Source organism: Dermacentor silvarum, chromosome 3, assembly GCF_013339745.2.
Source record: "Dermacentor silvarum isolate Dsil-2018 chromosome 3, BIME_Dsil_1.4, whole genome shotgun sequence".
NCBI lineage: Eukaryota > Metazoa > Arthropoda > Arachnida > Ixodida > Ixodidae > Dermacentor > Dermacentor silvarum.
The window spans coordinates 174,263,800-174,283,076 of record NC_051156.1 but is presented as its reverse complement, the minus strand read 5'-3'; the positions used below and the strand labels follow the sequence as shown (position 1 = coordinate 174,283,076).

At 47.8% G+C, this 19,277-nt stretch overlaps 1 protein-coding gene and 1 long non-coding RNA gene across 5 annotated transcripts in view; both read right to left on the bottom strand.

Annotated features, from left to right (window-relative positions):
• The window catches only part of LOC125944084 (uncharacterized), a 465,938-nt gene that overhangs the window by 92,185 nt on the left and 354,476 nt on the right, over window positions 1-19,277 (bottom strand). The window lies entirely within an intron of this gene.
• The window catches only part of LOC119446119 (nitric oxide synthase-like protein), a 407,352-nt gene that overhangs the window by 92,185 nt on the left and 295,890 nt on the right, over window positions 1-19,277 (bottom strand). For all 4 annotated transcript variants that reach the window (XM_049663915.1, XM_049663916.1, XM_049663917.1 and 1 more), the window contains exons 4-7: window positions 18,387-18,549; window positions 16,795-16,886; window positions 14,376-14,517; window positions 4,110-4,249 (exon numbers count right to left, since the gene is read on the bottom strand). In XM_049663915.1, coding sequence (XP_049519872.1) covers window positions 4,110-4,249; window positions 14,376-14,517; window positions 16,795-16,886; window positions 18,387-18,549 — 537 coding nt within the window. The remainder of the gene's footprint in view (window positions 1-4,109; window positions 4,250-14,375; window positions 14,518-16,794; window positions 16,887-18,386; window positions 18,550-19,277) is intronic.

The following is a 19,277-nucleotide window of genomic DNA, read 5'->3' as shown; positions in this document are numbered from 1 at the left end:
ATAGCTTCTAGTTGAGCCAGACAACATCGTACGAAGCGTGTGCCCCGAAAGTTCAACCACCAATCAGCTTCTACCCCGCCGCACGCCGGTTCGTTCGAATATCGTATATACCAATCCGATGCTAAGCACTGCACGGCACGGCCAGGTTAGACGATTGGTTTCAGGCGTGGCGGCAAAACACTGCACGACCGTTTTGAGCTGCAGCATGTTCGATAAGTGTGGAATTTTGCCAAAAAATAGAAATAAATAATTTTCATCCATACAGCTCTTTGTTTTAGTCAAGGTTAATACTTTTTCTCGGGAGCTGCAGTCACAGAAGAAGCACGCTCAGATCTTCCCATCCTATCACGCCGTGCCGACGTTCGCTGAATGCGGAAGTCGAATGCAGCTGCGGCCCAAAGTATACGACGCGTGTGATGTGATTTCGCATACAAGAAACTCTGCATGCAGGTCAGGCAAAATGCTTGAGCCTACGTTTTCAGCCCGCAGGGCGGCAGCCATATGCAGTAACTCTAACGTTAAACTGTCGCGTGCGCCCACATGCAGTGTTTTTCACTTGGCTTACAAGACGACCGCCGACAGTTGACGCAAAGAAATATATATATATATATATATATTCTCCCTACGATGACCTCTAAGGGGGAGGAAACAAAATGTCCCAGTTTCGCCCGAAAGGCGAAGCATCGATTGCGATAGCCAATTAGTAGAGAGCTATTCGGAGTAGGGATAGTAGTTTTATCGGCTGCATAAACTTGTACACATTGGCTTACTAACTGAATTAACAACCGTGGTGTCAGCGCGCGCAAGCAAACATGAATACATCACACTGAATGACCGCAGCCAACGACTGCCAAAACGCTGGCCGCAAGCGTAGGTTCGCGCGGTCTATCACTTCAACGGAAACTGAGCGGCGAATGCACAGCGCATACAAAGGTCAGAGCCGTGTGGAGATAAAGAGACGGTGCGGACAACCGGCATGCCCGGGCAAAGCGCAAAGGAAAAGTTGTTGGCAAAGGACAAGCTGCCCCCCCCCTCCTCCCGCCCTCTTTTCGCTTTGTTGCTTTCGCGGGGGAGATTGAGTGGCAAGATACGCCTTTGGTGCCGGAGCACAGCCCCGCCCCGCCTCCCTCCCTCCCTACCATACCCCCACGGTCTTTCGCGCGACGGTCACGTTTGCTTTCCGCCGAGCGTTCGCTCTCCGTGATAGCGCGAGGGGGGGGGGGGGGGTCGCCCTCCGTGATAGCGCGCGTCCCCCGCGCGCTTTCGCTCACGCATACGGCGCGCGGCGACGATTTTATCGCCCTTGGAATCTATACGGAACCTCACGGCGATGGCGACGCCGACGGCAGAAATCCGGTTGAAGTGTCCATATAATTGCTATCGCAATAAAAGAGTGATAGAAAAAAAATGTCACAGTTTCGCCCTAAGGGCGAAGCAATGCATGCGATAGCAACACAGCAATGTCATACGAAGTAAGCTGAGCGGCTTTGGTAGCAATATGAATTGTAGTAAACATGAGCTGATTAAGTAAGCAGGTGTGCTGCGGCGTAAGTAGACCGACATGAAGAGAGACTCGATGACCGCGAGAAGGCGCGTGTGAAACGGTGGTGTTGATGAGAAGCGCTTCCCGTGGGCAGCGCGTGCGAAGGGACACACCTGTAGCGCTGCACTGCCGATCCGGGCAGCAATGCATGTGTAGCGTGCGTTGGAAAATGTCGCCCGACTATTACTAACTGAATGAACAAGCGTGGTGTGAGCGCGCACAAACACACGAATAGATCACACTGAATGACTGCAGACAACGACTGTCAAAACGCTGGCAGCAAGCATACGCCGCAGCGGGCGAAGGTACGTGCGGTCTATCGCTTCAACGGAAAGTGAGCGGCGAATGCACGGCGCATAAAGGTCAGAGCCGTGTGGAGATAAGAGACGGTGCGGACGAGCGACGAGCGCGGTTGCTGGCAGAGTAGAAGTGCCCCCCCCCCCCCCCCCCCCCGCTCCCTCCGGCGCTGGCTTCCTGCTTCCTTGCTTGCGCGTGGGAGATGAGTGCGTTCGCTCTCCGTGATAGCGCGCGTCCCCGCACGCTTTCGCTCGGGCATACGGCGCGCGGCGAAGATTTTATCTATAGGGAACCTCACGATGACGGCGACGACGACGGCGACGGCGACGGCGACGGCGACGCCGACGGCAGAAATCCGGTTGAAGTGTCCATATAATTGCTATCGCAATAAAAAGGTTCGCCTGCGCGAAGTACCGGATCAAACTTTCACGCATTGCAACTGAGTTGGCAATCGAAGTTACACCGGAGAACACGCGGATTGATACATACCCGCCGCGGTGGCTAAGTCAGCTAAGGCGTTGCGCTGCTGAGCACGAGATCGCGGGATCGAATCCCGGCCGCGGCGGCCGCATTTCGATGGAGGCTAAATGCAAAAACGCCCGTGTGCTTGTGCTGTAGTGCGCGTTAAAGAAACCCAGGTGGTCAAAATTAATCCGGAGCCCTCCACTACGGCGTGCCTCACAATCAGAACTGGTTTTGGCACGTGAAACCTCAGAAAGAAGAACAAGAAGCGGATTGATACATATTTATGACAGCGCAGCTTGCATTGGGTCTACAGCATTGCACGCTCAGTATAATGAAACGTAGTTTAACCGAATAATTTTGGCGTGACTGTAGTGCATTTCATCCTTCCCTTTCCCTCTCCACAATTTCTTACGCATTATTTCCTACTCATGATATGCCCCCATCTATTTATTTCCCACGTTATATGTGTTTAGCAAGCTATCTCGGGCCCCTTTTTAAATTTTGAGATAGATGGCAACAAGAGAGAGAGAAACAAGATATAAAAAAAATGATATTGGAACTGCCGGTATACCATAGTATGCATAAACGTGGCAGCTTTCGTTTGTGTGAAAACTGCAAGTAGACCACATAGAGCTATTTTATTTAAAGATAACTCCATGCATAGCTAATAGACTATAGTATTTCTTTAAAATATTATTAGAGGGAATCCTGGTGCTGCGATGGTTCAACTATACATGAGAATGATAAGTAGTGCAGGAATTTGTCAAATGTTTGTGATTTTTGTGCTTGTGGCTTCAGACATTCTCGTGGCATTATTCAATACGGTTGATCAGTTTTTTTTTTTTTGCTGAACGCTTGAAGGCCATACGTTTCTGTGAAAATGCATAACCAGTGTGAATGGGTGGTGCTCAAATCCAGGCCCCGCGATAGCTCTCTCTGAATAGCAAAAGCTAATCTCGAAGGCCATGCTTTTGCTGACTGCATGCACCGGAAGCAATTGTGGAGCCGGAAGTATACGTCATCGACGCCATGATGAACATCATCTATTGTCGCGTTATGTAATGCTATATTTTGTTGAATATACCAAATTTGCAATGGCATATACCATTTTCAGCCGTTACGAAAGCGCTCAACGGCTGCTGCGAATGTTCTAGTGTCGTCGTAGGCGACTGCGCGTTGTCAAGCTCGCGAAATGCTTGAAGCGCACGCCTGATCACATTGCTTCATGGGCACTGGCAGTATAACGCCGTGTAGTGGGAAGCCGTCACATTAGCATTCCGATATGTTGGCACACTTCCAACGTTGTAAATGTTAGTGCATTTAACAACGCAGCATCGAGATCAGTAAAAGCATTGATAAGTAAAACGTCTGACGAGAACTGGCGCAGTCGAAATAATACTGCCGTTTTAAAAGACAATTCCGCCATATTTTCGAATATTTCTAAGCAAGTGTTATATTCTATTTCTTACAATATCCTTCCGTCAATACTCAAGTATTGCGCAAAATAATTGCTACAAATGATGTAACAGTGAATTCGCTATAACAAAACTATGGCAATGCCTACAGAGACATTATTGACAGAGAAGAAATGAATTGACGCATGGCTGTGTAAGACTAACAAAAATGATATTTTTTTTGTTCCAACAATAATAAGCAGATGAGCTGTTGCTTTTTGATGGCAGACAGCTACCTCATGACTCCCAGCAGAACGCGAAGTTATAAACGCTTTTATTTTCTTATTTGCATACACGAACATCACGAAAGACCTAGAGTGGTGCATTAATGACGTCTTTGGAAAACTCACATTGGGTGCGTAATCTTGACTCGCATAATGAGGTCCTCGGGAATCTCGAAGATCTCCGGGTCTTCGCCGTTGGCTGAAAGAACCAGGGGCAGCGTCTCGAAGCGACCTCCTTGAGGTTTCCAGCCCAGCTTCTTGCATATCTGCAGTTCGAAAAAGCAATTCACAAGTCATGTCATTTTTATGATAACTCGAAATTCATCGATGTCCTGTTTCGGTGCGAGAGCTACTTGCAGCCAAGGGTTGATGGATGCACTGTGGGGTGACGGGTTTGTAGTGATCATCGCCATGCACACTTCGTTTTGCAAAACAAAACAAAACATAGGCACGTGTTGCTTTATCTAAAGGCAGTAATTTTGTTTAGGGAATCAGAGGTGGCCATGGCGCTCGCTATAAGTGCGTCAGTGTACAACAAAACATTTTGACGCCATCCGGCGGAGCTTCTATAAAAAAAAAAAAAGTTGCAGTGGCTTAGCTCGGCTATGCCAGGATATACGTAGCATTAGCAAAGGTTCAGCTGATTATTCTTAGCTTTCTTGGTTGTCTAGATGGTCAAGAGTTAGCTTGATTGTCATGCTTACTGCTGCTACAAGCTTCTCCGTTCTTCTGCGCTGTTGAGCAGCATTTGCGCTCTCCTTCTCCATGGCTATACCACACTGGCAAACGCCAGTCAGAAGCGCAGCGGCTCCAGCGCAGTGTCAGACGGCGACTGCACAGCGAGCGCGCGCCGGCGCCAGTGCGTCTACCACGGCTACGACGTCACTCCTCTGGAATGCGCAGACCGGCGGAGGTGAGTCGCGCGCGGCGGCGGCGGAGTGCGCGAGAGGTGCCGGCTCCGGTGGCTCCGGTACGGTGGCTAGATGGGTAGGTGTGCCGACCGAGCGTAGTTCACCACTTCTCCGCATCATGACGCAAAATTGGCGCTGCGGACAGTAGAAAGGTTCAGCGGCGCGCAACGGTGGCTGCGCTGTGTAGACGAGCTGCGTGTCTGATAGTATCGCTTGCCTCTGATTGTATCTTTGAAGTGCGCGTTATAATACCGTTCTGGGCAGTGTAGGCCAAGCCAGAATGAGGAACTTGTTGTTGTCGTCTAGTCAGAAAAAACGAAATGCTGAAGTAAATTTTCTAGCTTGGCAATCGGTCACATACGCGGCGCTCCAGCCAATTGCATTAAAGACGTAAATGCATTTTTTCCATGCATAAAACAATACTGCAATGGTTTTATACGGTATGTGGAACCGTGTTTACATGATATTTAGCGAGTTCTAATGTTTCAATTTCGAGAATTCCAGCTATTGTTTTATTGCTGCGTCAGTTACGGTACCTAAATTGGTGCGAGAAGAATTGTGTTGGTAAGTGCATATGGGTCACTGTTTTATTGTAATAAAAAATAAAGCAAGATGTCTTGGACTAGAGTCGTGAATATATTTAAAATACAAGAAAAGCTCTCGTAACTTGAGTCAGCAGACACACCAACATAAATTAGCTAGCACCAGCAAGGCCGCAACGTTGGTCCACCACATCATAGCATTGTTCACAGCACACGCCTCATCTTCAGGTGCTTCCTCTTCTCCCTGTTGCTTTCGCGCGCCATGTTCTTGCCCTTTACAAGAAAGTAAAGGCGTGTAATTGAATAGAACCTCACAACATCGTTTGTGAGCTCTTTCTTGTGCCGCTCACAGCCGATCAAATTCGGGGGATTCAGCTGCAGAAAGGATGCAAAGTCGGCGATACACTGTTCCTTCGTAACTCACTTAAACTGAAGCACAGCTTGAAGGCGTCTTCGAGCGATGCTACCAGTTTTTTTAGTGCTTCAGAAGGGAGTAACAGCCCTGACCTACGCATTCTGTTGAATTCAGTAATGTCCCTGAGCAATCGGAGCACTTGGCTCTTTGCAGAACTTCCTTGCTACATAGCCTGCTATATAGAATATTAGCCTAGAATCACTTTTCTTTTCCCTGTAGCAGCGCAGCGGTGCTCGATGTCGCAGGCGCTGAGCACCTCATGTGCGGCTTGCAAATTTCCAATGTCAAGGAGCTCATGGACGTACGCTTTTCGGTGTACCGCTTGCTCATTAACGTCGCCGATACAATCAAGCCACCGTACCGATACTGAGCAAGCTACTGAGCAGCTGGGGGCGAACATTTCCGCTGTCAGACAGCGGAACAATTCCGCTGTCTTTCTCACAAATTTAGAGCCCGACTTGCAGTTTGGAGCGAAGCAGTAGGTCTCCTTGGTGGTCTTCTTTGGTGGAGCAACGCCGCCGCTAATCTCGCCGGTCATCTTTCCTACCTGGAACATTCCACATCGCTTAGGAACTTATAAACATTACGAGAGATGCGGAGCTCTTCACCTTTGAAACTGACACGAACAGATGACATACAACTATTCCAATACGGGCTTTATTTTTTTTGCTCGCCGCCAGTCCGCCAGCCCCCTGTAGCAGACGACGCGCGCCGCTGAACCTTTCTACTGTCCGCAGCGCCAATTTTGCGTCATGATGCGGAGAAGCGGTGAACTACGCTCCAGAAGCGGCGGTCGGCACACCTACCCATCTAGCCACCGTAGCTCCGGTGCGCAAGCCGTGTGACATCACTGATCCGTGCGCATGCGCATCACGGCTCTTGATGTGCCGCGCGAAACGGGCTTGGCTAGGCCAGTGTAGCTAACGCTACAAAAAAAAAAAAAAAAGAATCACCGTTCCTCCCACTCCATGAAGATGGTCGAACAGCGAAGCTGTGTTAGTTACACCGAGTGTTACGAGTGTTACGTGTGCATGTGTTTCACGTGATGCAATTGCGTAAGCACAAGTAAACACAGGTCTACAACAGGAACCTATATTGAAACGTTGCGAGGCGAGAAGAGGCAGCGACTTGAGACGCTACTCGATAAGCGTCCAGTCTCTGGTGGAAAACTGCCGAGCCGCCGCCAGAGGCATCGGCTGCAGTCACGGCCACCGCGCGCGTTCGTTCTGCGCGATCGTGGGGAAACGAGGACGGCGTCGGCAGCAGCTCTGCGCGTTGCCTCGTTGGTGCTGCGATGCGCGTTCGTTATCTGGAAGGGCGCGCCGCAAAGAGTGAGTGAGTGAGTGAGTGAATGAATAAACTTTATTGTAAAATAAATTATTCAGCTGGCCTCATGCGAGGCTTATCTATGGTCGGGGCCCCTATTTCAGGGCTCCGCTGGCTTCCGCAAGCCTGTGAGCTCTTCTGACCAGGAGGATCTGGTCCTCTAGGTCTGAGCTGGCCAGCAGTGCCTCCCACTGATCTCTATTTGGATTTGGTATGTGAGGTTCTATGTTGTGTCAGCAGGCGCCGCAAAGAAACACCCATAGCCTCTCCTTCCCGCGCCCAGCGCGCCCTCTCATTCTTCACCTCCTCCCCCCGCAAGCCTCTCTTCCTCTGCTGGTCACGTGACCTGCCCTCCACCGGCGCTGCTCTGATTCTCTCCTGGTCACGTGACCTGCGTGATACCGGACAGAAGGCGAAGGCTCGACTAAGAACAGCTCCGCTGTTAAAATATCGCATCTTGAACAATAGGAGACGCGCGCCTGCACGGGCACTTGCTTTATCTTGTCCGATGTGTATAGCCAGGCCCCTTTCGTGGCCATACGTGAGCCGATGAGCACATACGACAGTACTGCTGACCACCCACAATAGAAGTATGATTATAGGCTTAGCGCATTCATAATGAGCTAGGCTTAAGTACACAGGCGATATAGTACGGGTTCATGGTTTAGGTAGTTATTAGGCGTTCCAGATTCTTATGCACCCACCTTGCTGGCTCATTTCCTATTAGTAATGTTACTAATCAGGAGGTCGCGGCTTGAATTGGAGCTAAGATTTCGCTGCTGAATAAAGTAAGCAAGGCGGTAAACATTAACCCAGAACTTTCGACTACTACGTCGTCCATCATAATCAAGCTATGGCACTGGGATGTATAAGCCCTCTTGGTGAATGCTATTGTCCTATTAGACTTGTGCACAGGATAAGGCGCAGTGATTGAAGTAGCAAAACATTTTGCTCTTATCTTTCTTTACAAGGAACAGAAAAGATGAGGTTTCAGTAACTGCACTCAGACTATACTTGGTATACACATACATAAAGACGAACAAAATTTTCTTAGCACCAAAACTGAACGTGCAGTAACATAACGGTGGATGTATTGTGGTCGGGTGGACTGGAGGCGATGCGGTCATTATGTCGCAGTCAGAGGCCTCCGAGAGGCGTTCACAATTGCGGCAAAGAGCTGGGCAACAATCGAGGTGCTGAAAATGTAAAGCATAGCATATCACAGCATGCAAATGCTATGTAAAGCGATAGATGTGTATGTGGTTGTCCATGACCACGGCCGCATGTGCCTATATGCATGGAGACTGCACGCCCAGAGCATGGCGCTACCTTACTCTACCTATCAGACAAACGCCATGGATTCGGGGCTCTTATGTCCTCTTTGGATAAGGAAAGATAAGCTTATGCCTTCGAGATAATTAATACATTCTATTGGACAGTCCTCGACGATAAAACTTTAATCACATACTTTCACAAGTCGCCGGGGCTTCTTATGCAGATCCTCGACGCAATTAATCTTCGGCTCGGGGAAAAAGCCAGGTTTGCATTCCAAACTTAGCCGGGGCGCATCGAAATGCGTGCCAGCATTGAAGGCCCGCGGCTATTTACAGAAACGGGAGCTTTCAGGCCTGCATTTGCCAAGGTCGAACAAACGGTTCAGCTGATAAAGGACGCCGCTTTGCGTTACAATGAGCAACGTATACACGCGTGGCACTCAATTCCAAGCGACGACGACGCCCGGAGGCCGCGGCGAACATGCTCTAAAGGGCGCCAGCACGCGATTGGTGTCCGACCGCTGAGTGAGGGCTTGAAGGGATAGTATGTGCAGTCAAGATATCCGTTGCGCAAACGTCCTCTGAGAAGTACTCATTAGATTGGCGAAGCAACCTTCGCTTACGCGACCGCACCTTCGTGGAGCAATGACTTTGGGAGCACTATCCCGGCTCTCCTCTGCGAAAACATCTACGAGATTTCCCCAGACACTCAATAGAATCTTATCGACTCCCTAATGATGCCTTGCAGCTTGTTTATTTGTGAAGAATGAAAGAGAAGAGACTTGTGCAGTTGATTGACTTGGGTGAGCGGGGCAGTCGCCTATCATGTTTGTGCATAGCCTATATACCGGGTGCTTCAGCGAACGCTTTCAAAAATTTGTAAAGGTGCTTGCCTGAGGCAGATAACACAATTCTAGTTCATGAGCTTGTCTACTCGAAGAGGCGGACATTACTTGCAAAAAAAAATTGAAAAGCATAATCGAATAATTAACAAAAAATACTAATTAAGTTTTAACTAATTACGGCATGGCCCATATTTTATTTACAAATTTTAGCCGTGGAGTTCGCAAGGCGGATCCACTTGGGACGAATTCTCAGGATGACACCAGTTCCGAGATATTAATTCCCGAACTTTGCGGGGAAATGCATTGGCGTTCCAGTTACTTTTGTGCTTCAATGTATAAAACAACATTCGGAAAGTTCTGTTAGCCTATTTTAGGCTGTGTAAGCAGGAACAAGAACACAAATTAACATTTCACACTTCATTGGAAAACATAAAGAAAATAAAAAATCACGAAATTGCGAGACTAATTATGAGGTAAGAAGAAAAAAAAATGTGGTTGATCCCTCTTATATAGGAATCGGTATAGAACACGAAAGTGAAACGTGTCTTCACAGAAGTAGTGTAATGTTTATTGCACATTGATATATAATGTCTATTGGTGTTTTGTGGCTAAAGCGCCCTTAGGCGTTGATGCACCCACGCTGACGCCTGGTGGCACGTCTCCTCCATCACGACTACCAACGTCGATGACCATGAGCAACCGTCGTGCATATGGAAGCTGCACTACGCTGCACACGCTAGCACAACGCGAAAGACGAAGCACGTAACTGACACACTAATACAACGCGCAAGACAAAGCACGTAACTGAATCGTCACCGAGTCAAATCAGCGCGTACAGCGCGTCGTAATTGCAGCCTCCGCGATCAACTTCAGAAACATTTTCAGAGCTAATTGCGGAGGCCACGCTCCGCTGTGCTGAGTACGGTGAACGCCACCTAGGTGGCGTTGGTAGTGCTTCTTGATGCCAGCGTCCCTTCGAATGCTGGCATCGAGGCGTCGTAGTACTGAGACCACCGAAGCGTTCACTGTCGGTGCGCGTTAAGGCCGGAATACATGGAGCGAATAACCGGCGTCCGAGCGAAGAACTTCGTCGGGCGGCGAACGTCCGACGGCCGGCGTCAAGAAATTTGCCGTCCGCAGCCGATCTGCCTGTCCAAACATTTTCGTCGGGCGAACGCCGCCGCCGGAAGCGTCTAGCGCGCAGCGGTGGACGACAGCCAATCAGGAGGCACTAGTTCCGGTCGCAATGCATGCTGGTGTTTCGCGCGCGCGCGCCTTTTCGCGTCGTCTGCAATCGCGTTGGTGTTGCCGTGTCTGCATGTCTCTGCACCGATTGAGTAGTTCCTAGTATGATCTCTCAGGAATCGCGTTGTATTTGTACATCCCATATCCGCTGATCTGCGAGGAAACAGACAAGCAGTGCAAGCTCTCTACAACAACCTTCAACAGAAATCTTCTGATCTCAGAGGCCACATGCTGTCGTCATGCCTATCTCCCGACTTCCCCGATAGATGGCGTTGGCATCGGATATTTCTTTCGCTAGGCTTAGACGCGTTCGAAACGAGAAGCGATCTCGAAAACTACTCAAGGTTATCCATAATACTCTGTCGTCGAAGCGGCCTGAGACTAAGCGAAAGCCGTTTACGCAGTCATTTGCTTCCAACTAAGTGAATTCTACAAGGACAACGCCAAATTCAGTTCGAAGCGGGCGGCCGGGACCGCCGCCAACACGGCGGAAACGCGCGGCGGCGTTCGCCGCATGTATTGCAACACAGCAAACATCCTGCGTCGTGTCGCCGCGTCGTTACTTGACGCGTGAAGTTCGTCGAGAAAGTTCGCTCCATGTATCCCGGGCTTTAGTGTCATAATGCAGTACTTCTCTTTTCTGCTCATAGGCGGCGGCACCGCCCCGAGCAAGAGCGCGGGTACACGGAGGAGTGTTAGATATATAAGGCGCGTCTGTGTAGCTCTCTGCGAATGCGTTTGTGGCGCAATGGGTTAAACGCTCGGCGATCTATCGTCGCGGACCGAGAGGTCGTGGGTTCGATTCCCAAATTTTGCATGTTTGTGGAACTTTTTCTTCTGGTTTCTTTCTTTGTATTATGTTCTATGACGTATTTCCGTGACGGAAATACGTCAGTGAAGTCTTGGTGGACCCCGGAATAAAACACTTTCGTGTTAAAAATGTGGTTGATCCCTCTTATATAGGAATCGGTATAGAACACGAAAGTGAAACGTGTCTTCACAGAAGTAGTGTAATGTTTATTGCACATTGATATATAATGTCTATTGGTGTTTTGTGGCTAAAGCGCCCTTAGGCGTTGATGCACCCACGCTGACGCCTGGTGGCACGTCTCCTCCATCACGACTACCAACGTCGATGACCATGAGCAACCGTCGTGCATATGGAAGCTGCACTACGCTGCACACGCTAGCACAACGCGAAAGACGAAGCACGTAACTGACACACTAATACAACGCGCAAGACAAAGCACGTAACTGAATCGTCACCGAGTCAAATCAGCGCGTACAGCGCGTCGTAATTGCAGCCTCCGCGATCAACTTCAGAAACATTTTCAGAGCTAATTGCGGAGGCCACGCTCCGCTGTGCTGAGTACGGTGAACGCCACCTAGGTGGCGTTGGTAGTGCTTCTTGATGCCAGCGTCCCTTCGAATGCTGGCATCGAGGCGTCGTAGTACTGAGACCACCGAAGCGTTCACTGTCGGTGCGCGTTAAGGCCGGAATACATGGAGCGAATAACCGGCGTCCGAGCGAAGAACTTCGTCGGGCGGCGAACGTCCGACGGCCGGCGTCAAGAAATTTGCCGTCCGCAGCCGATCTGCCTGTCCAAACATTTTCGTCGGGCGAACGCCGCCGCCGGAAGCGTCTAGCGCGCAGCGGTGGACGACAGCCAATCAGGAGGCACTAGTTCCGGTCGCAATGCATGCTGGTGTTTCGCGCGCGCGCGCCTTTTCGCGTCGTCTGCAATCGCGTTGGTGTTGCCGTGTCTGCATGTCTCTGCACCGATTGAGTAGTTCCTAGTATGATCTCTCAGGAATCGCGTTGTATTTGTACATCCCCTATCCGCTGATCTGCGAGGAAACAGACAAGCAGTGCAAGCTCTCTACAACAACCTTCAACAGAAATCTTCTGATCTCAGAGGCCACATGCTGTCGTCATGCCTATCTCCCGACTTCCCCGATAGATGGCGTTGGCATCGGATATTTCTTTCGCTAGGCTTAGACGCGTTCGAAACGAGAAGCGATCTCGAAAACTACTCAAGGTTATCCATAATACTCTGTCGTCGAAGCGGCCTGAGACTAAGCGAAAGCCGTTTACGCAGTCATTTGCTTCCAACTAAGTGAATTCTACAAGGACAACGCCAAATTCAGTTCGAAGCGGGCGGCCGGGACCGCCGCCAACACGGCGGCCAACGCGCGGCGGCGTTCGCCGCATGTATTGCAACACAGCAAACATCCTGCGTCGTGTCGCCGCGTCGTTACTTGACGCGTGAAGTTCGTCGAGAAAGTTCGCTCCATGTATCCCGGGCTTTAGTGTCATAATGCAGTACTTCTCTTTTCTGCTCATAGGCGGCGGCACCGCCCCGAGCAAGAGCGCGGGTACACGGAGGAGTGTTAGATATATAAGGCGCGTCTGTGTAGCTCTCTGCGAATGCGTTTGTGGCGCAATGGGTTAAACGCTCGGCGATCTATCGTCGCGGACCGAGAGGTCGTGGGTTCGATTCCCAAATTTTGCATGTTTGTGGAACTTTTTCTTCTGGTTTCTTTCTTTGTATTATGTTCTATGACGTATTTCCGTGACGGAAATACGTCAGTGAAGTCTTGGTGGACCCCGGAATAAAACACTTTCGTGTTAAAAAAATGCTGAAGTTTCAGACGTAGCAACATGAGAAGAAAAGAGAACTGCAACCGAAAACAAACGTGATCTGAATAGTGAACACATCAATAATTTAACATACAGACAGCGGAATTTTATAAGTACACTTTTAGGGCATCTGTAAGGAAATCTGATGTTGGAATTTCCACAACACTGGTTCGGAGCCTATTTCATTTATGAACCATATTTATGGGGAAAAAAGAATTATTGAATGCCTCAGTTTGGCACAAAGAATCTTTCAATTTTTAAGCAGATGCGATATTGTGGCTATATGTATTTTTAAAATTTATACTTAATTTATCGTGAAACAATGAATACATGTATATTAGTCTACTTCGTTGCCATCATGTCTGCAAAGAATTTAAGTCAGTCTTAATTAACAAGAAGTTCACGTATCTATGCCTACTGTGTGTAAATCGGAGTTGTGTGTAAATCTAGATGCTTGATATTGTACAGCCTTTAGTTTCTTAACGTTTTCCTGCGTATATGAGTACCTAACAATTGATCCATGTATACTCCATAATAGGACGAATTAATGTTTTGTGAGCTATTGACTTTACTTCCTGTGGGGTGTGCCGTAGAGTCCGCCTTAAATAGGCAAGCTTCTTCTTCATTGGCTTCTTCGCAGTTTTCGATACATGCTCATTCTATCGAAGGTCGGGCGTTATAGTGATGCCTAAATATATGCAATTGTTTCAGCCACTTACACTGGCCAAAATTAGTGGCTGCAACTTTATAAATATTCCAACTGAGCAGATAAATTCTAATAAATATTTGGTGTAACCTTAGACACCAACCTAAGTTGGCAACTACATATTACATATTCTAAGTCAGCCTTAATTAACAAGAAGTTAATTAAGAAGAATTAACAAGAGACTTGTTACGTTCTGCTCAGGACCAGATGGTCGTTCGACGCAAATATCTTATACGGGTGTCACGGCGCACTTTTGATCGCGATCAAGCCCGATCCAGACCGAATTTTTTGTCGTGATTGGCTCCTTTACGCAAGCTGCGCGAGGGAGCCAATCACAGTCGAGAATTTCGAACCGTATCGGGTTTGATCGCGATGAAAGGTGGTCGTGTGACACGGGTGTTAGAAATCATTAATTTTTTTTTTTTTACACTGCGCCTTGACGTACAGAGACGCATTCGATCTGAATCGCAGTACAAGCAGTACCGACCTCTGTGAGCTCTACGGAGGCCGGATCGCCGATGACGCTACCGTCGGGCTGCTTGTGTCCGGCGAACTGTATCAGCTGCGCGTTCCACACCTTGTAGTCATGGTGGCCGTCCGTACGCGGCGGGAAGATGGTGATGGCAGACCTGCGGATGTTACACAACACGCTTATGTAACAGCCGTTGTGAATGGGGTAGCGCTTACATGACGGCATTCTCGATGTATGTATGTATGTATGTATGTATGTATGTATGTATGTATGTATGTATGTATGTATGTATGTATGTATGTATGTATGTATGTATGTATGTATGTATGTATGTACGTATGCATGTACGTATGCATGTATGTATGTATGTATGTATGTATGTATGTACGTATGTATGTATGTATGTATGTATGTATGTATGTATGTATGTATGTATGTATGTATGTATGTATGTATGTATGTATGTACGTATGCATGTACGTATGCATGTATGTATGTATGTATGTATGTATGTACGTATGCATGTATGTATGTATGTATGTATGTATGTATGTATGTATGTATGTATGTATGTATGTATGTATGTATGTATGTATGTACGTATGTATGTATGTATGTATGTATGTACGTATGCATGTACGTATGCATGTATGTATGTATGTATGTATGTACGTATGCATGTATGTATGTATGTATGTATGTATGTATGTATGTATGTATGTATGTATGTATGTATGTATGTATGTATGTATGTATGTATGTGTGTGTGTGTGTGTGTGTGTGTGTGTGTGTGTGTGTGTGTGTGTGTGTGTGTGTGTATGTATGTATGTATGTATGTATGTATGTATGTATGTATGTATGTATGTATGTATGTATGTATGTATGTATGTATGTGTACGGATGGATGGATGGATGGATGGTACGCACATCTTACAAACGTAGTGGCGGAAGGTCTAACGAAGCTCGCTGTTTTGACCTCCATCTTGTGACCTGTCTCTGTGCTTATGCGCTAGGCTACAGCGTTTATTTCCTTGGCTTAGCGCAGAAGGTGAAAAACTGTCTGGTGTGAGGCGATGAGAGCACAGTTGCACGTATGTCAGTCCTTGCAACCTGGCAACTTTTCCCGAAACATGCGCCACACGGTGACCGAGCTAGTTTCTGTGGTGCTTTGACTGCGCATGTTTGTGTAAGTAATAAACTTGGTGGAGTTCCCGGAAGAGACATGACGAAGAGGAAGCGCAGGCTGTACAGCACCCTGCTATGTGCGCGCGAATATTTGAAGCAATGAATCGAATATGCTTCTATGCGATTTGGTCAATTAGTTACTTTGTATGCTCGTTATATATTTTGAACATTTCTGAAAAGTTGCAAGTAAAATATAGAAATAGTTAACAAATGACCAGCCCTGCTGTGGCAAAAGAGCCAGAGAAGGCTGCGCCAGAGAAACAGGAAAGTAATGACTGAAGGAAAATAATAAAGACAAAATCGAGACAGAGAAACGTCAACGTTCTCCGGTATCGCAGCAGGGGTGCACCAGAGAGAGAGAGAGAGAGAGAGAGAGAGAAAGGTAAAGGAAAGACAGGGAGGTTAACCAGAGGTTATCTCCGGTTGGCTACCCTGTACCGGGGGAGGGGTAAAGGGATGCGAAAGGAGAGGGAGATAAAAATAAGTAAAAATAAAGAATAAAAAAAAGGGAAGGAAAGAAAAGAAAATCACACACGCACACGAAACAGAACTGTTTCTGCGGGCACTGTCACGCAGTCTGCGAAAAAGTTCTCGTGTTGCTTAGTGTGAACGTTCTATCCTACGTAACACAGTGCACCAGAAGTATAACTATATAATATAGCGCGCAACCATCCCAAGACCCGAGGTTGCAACTTCTCACTTTTCGCACAAGTGTGTGGATAAAGAGAATAATAATATATTTAAATAATTTATCGAGATCTATTTGGGGAAGTCGGTAAAGGCATGGCCATATTTTTTTCTATGCCAGCTCAGCGACGATATATAGAGGGTCACTGAGAGGGCGCCACTTTCCCTGTACTTGGTCACAGTTTATCGAGGCATAGTTAGGGTCACGTCAACATATTTTCTGGCACGTGATCGCACCAGGTGTAGAAGGTAGAGATCGGGCAAATCAGGCACAAAGCGGCAGCAGCGCCCAACTTAAGTTGTCCATGGTCTAACAACAACAGGGATCAAATGACTGGTATATTGTGGTGGCGCCGCAGTGGGACAATAACTACCATGCATTGCGGAGCGACTGGGCAGGCATTGAGAAATGTAGGCGGCTATGGTAAAAGGAATGGATCTAAGTGCAGCTCAACTCACTAGAGAGCTTCGCATATGTAGCTTCTGTAGTAAGCGACACTTTGCGTGTAAGCAATGCAACCGAGCCATGGCAAGAGTACGATGCGAACAGACGTCGTCCTACCTGATGTTTCCTTTGTTCGTGCTGTACTTGAGGTGAGCGCAGATGGCTTCGTACATGTCCCTTGCAGTGTAGCAGTGTCGTGCGTCGAATACCTGGAGTGACAAAAAAAAAAAAACAGAAAAAAAACAAATAAATTCACCAGGCATAATTTTTTTTATCACAAGTCGGAATCCCGCACAGAGATAAGTGACAACTTCCTCGGCGTGACTCGGTTCCGGTGAATCACTTTCAAGCACACTCGCCGGCACGCTTGTCAAGAGCGCAGTAGCAGTGCGCTCGTATGTGCGTTTGTGACGCCCACCGTCGGCAACTGATTATAGACAGCTTTCTTTGGGCATGTATCGTTAAATGTGTCGTCACTCCTACTGTTCGGAATGCTATAATAGGGCCTCACGGATCTCTTAATTTATCAACTACTTGCCTAAAACTTTAACCTTCTTAGGTCGACAACTCTTTCGCATTATAATAAATCATCATCATCATCATCATCAACAACAACAACAACAACAACAACAACAACAACCACTGTCAACTTCAGGAGTTAAAATTCACAAAGCCGCCAAGCGGCTTGTGATGCATAATGCATCGCAGCGCCTGGCTAATCGCTTACTACGACACCGCGCAATAGGCAATGCGACTCAGCGATGTAGCCAAAGAGGAGCCGCTGGTTATGTGTTCAGTTTCACGTTTAGTTATTACACGATTACACGTTGAGTTATTCACTACAGTATATATAAGGCCCAAGCGCGATGTATGCAAATCCCAGCAACTGCTACATCAAAGATAGCGAAGCGGTATAAAAGCCAGATCTCACACACTTCATTGGAAGTACTACAGGGCCTGTTTACTTCACCGAAGTCCTGGTCATACGGCCGCTTTGGGGCTCCCATTCAAGCTGCTTTGCGGAACACAAAGCACAGCGTTCGCCGCCGCAACCGTACAAGGACACCTCCAACGGGGAGCCATTAAAACGTGACGGGAAGAATAAAAAGAAACAAGAAATTAAGTACGAAACCACGCAAACAAGTTGTCTATTCGAGTGAGGTGTACGCAATGCAACATTTATTTTAGGATCATTGATAATTACTGTACCAAATCAGTTTTGCGGAAGCACGCGACGTCGAGGACTTAGACGGCTCGCGGTATTCACTTTGCGGGATTCCGCGGAACTTATATTCAGCGTCTGTGTGTTTCGAGTTGTCGATTAATTCGCCCTCACGCAGCTAGCCTCCTGGTTAGCTCAGATGGTAGAGCGACTGCCCGCAGAAAGGCGTCAGTGTGGGGTTCGATGCCCCAGACCAGGACAAATTTTTCTTCAACTGCGAAGCTCGCTTTTTAAGAAACCCGTACGGTTTTCTGTTGTATAGCTTCGCGCTACACTTGGGTGATAATTCATTTCGTGATAATTACGCTTCAAAGCAAATAAATCGGGACTCCAGCGCAGGTGGTGCTGCTGGCTGTTCTTCGATTGACACTTCACATCGACCACACCGTCGCACGCCGCCCTTCACCGACGGCGAAGCACGTTGCGGAACTGCGCTTAACAGTTTCGCCATAAAACAACCCTATAGACAAAGGTTTTGGCTGCGTACTTGCAGCTTCGACCACTGTATCCTGCCGATGCATCTGGCCGAGTTCCTCCAGGCAAGCTTGGCTCCGAACACGAGCTCCGTCTCGGTGAGGTCGTAGGTGCCACGCGCCTGCACCTGGCGCTCCACCTCCGCCCAGCGCTTCTCGTGGGCCTTGGAGTGGAACCTGCGTGAAGTTCGAGACAATGAACACCAGAGCGATTCACAAAAAGATGTTGTGCAGAAATTAGTGAGAGGATTACACAATTGTGAAAAGTAGAGTGGCAGAGAGAGAGAGACAGATGCCGACTTTAATGCAATGCCGGAGATCTCTTCCTGGGCGGACGGCCTGACATGCTACTTTAGGCGTTGGGCGAGAAATTTAACACACGCGATGAGCACAAAAAGAAAACACACACAGAGGTGCTATGCACTCACGGACGTGAACAAACATGCTAGAGCTGTTCACAAAGTTTCATGAGGACTTGCAGCTTTCAAGAACAAAAGTAAGCGCGGCATTTATCTGGATATAGAGCGAAGCCACAATAGTGTTCATAGAAAAAGAAAGCAGGAAAAAAAATGTGCATGCCACAATAGTCATTCCTGGGTAGTCATTCTAGCTACCAACTGAGGTAATTGTAGTGGCCGCAAATAGAATGAGCTTTTGCAGCAGTATGTGTTTCTCAGAACATTTGGCAGCAGCAAATCAGTGTAGCGATAAAGAAAGCCCGCTTATGTGTGCCCTGCGCTCTTGTGCAGCTACTATAAATAAGTAAACGAAAAAGGAAACTTCATAATGGGTGAAGCCATAGCACTTCTCAGGCTTAGAAAAAAAAATAAAGGAAATGCTCATTGGCCACCCTGTAGAAAGTAGAAATGTTGAAATCCAAATGCAGTATCGTTATTTGCTACTTG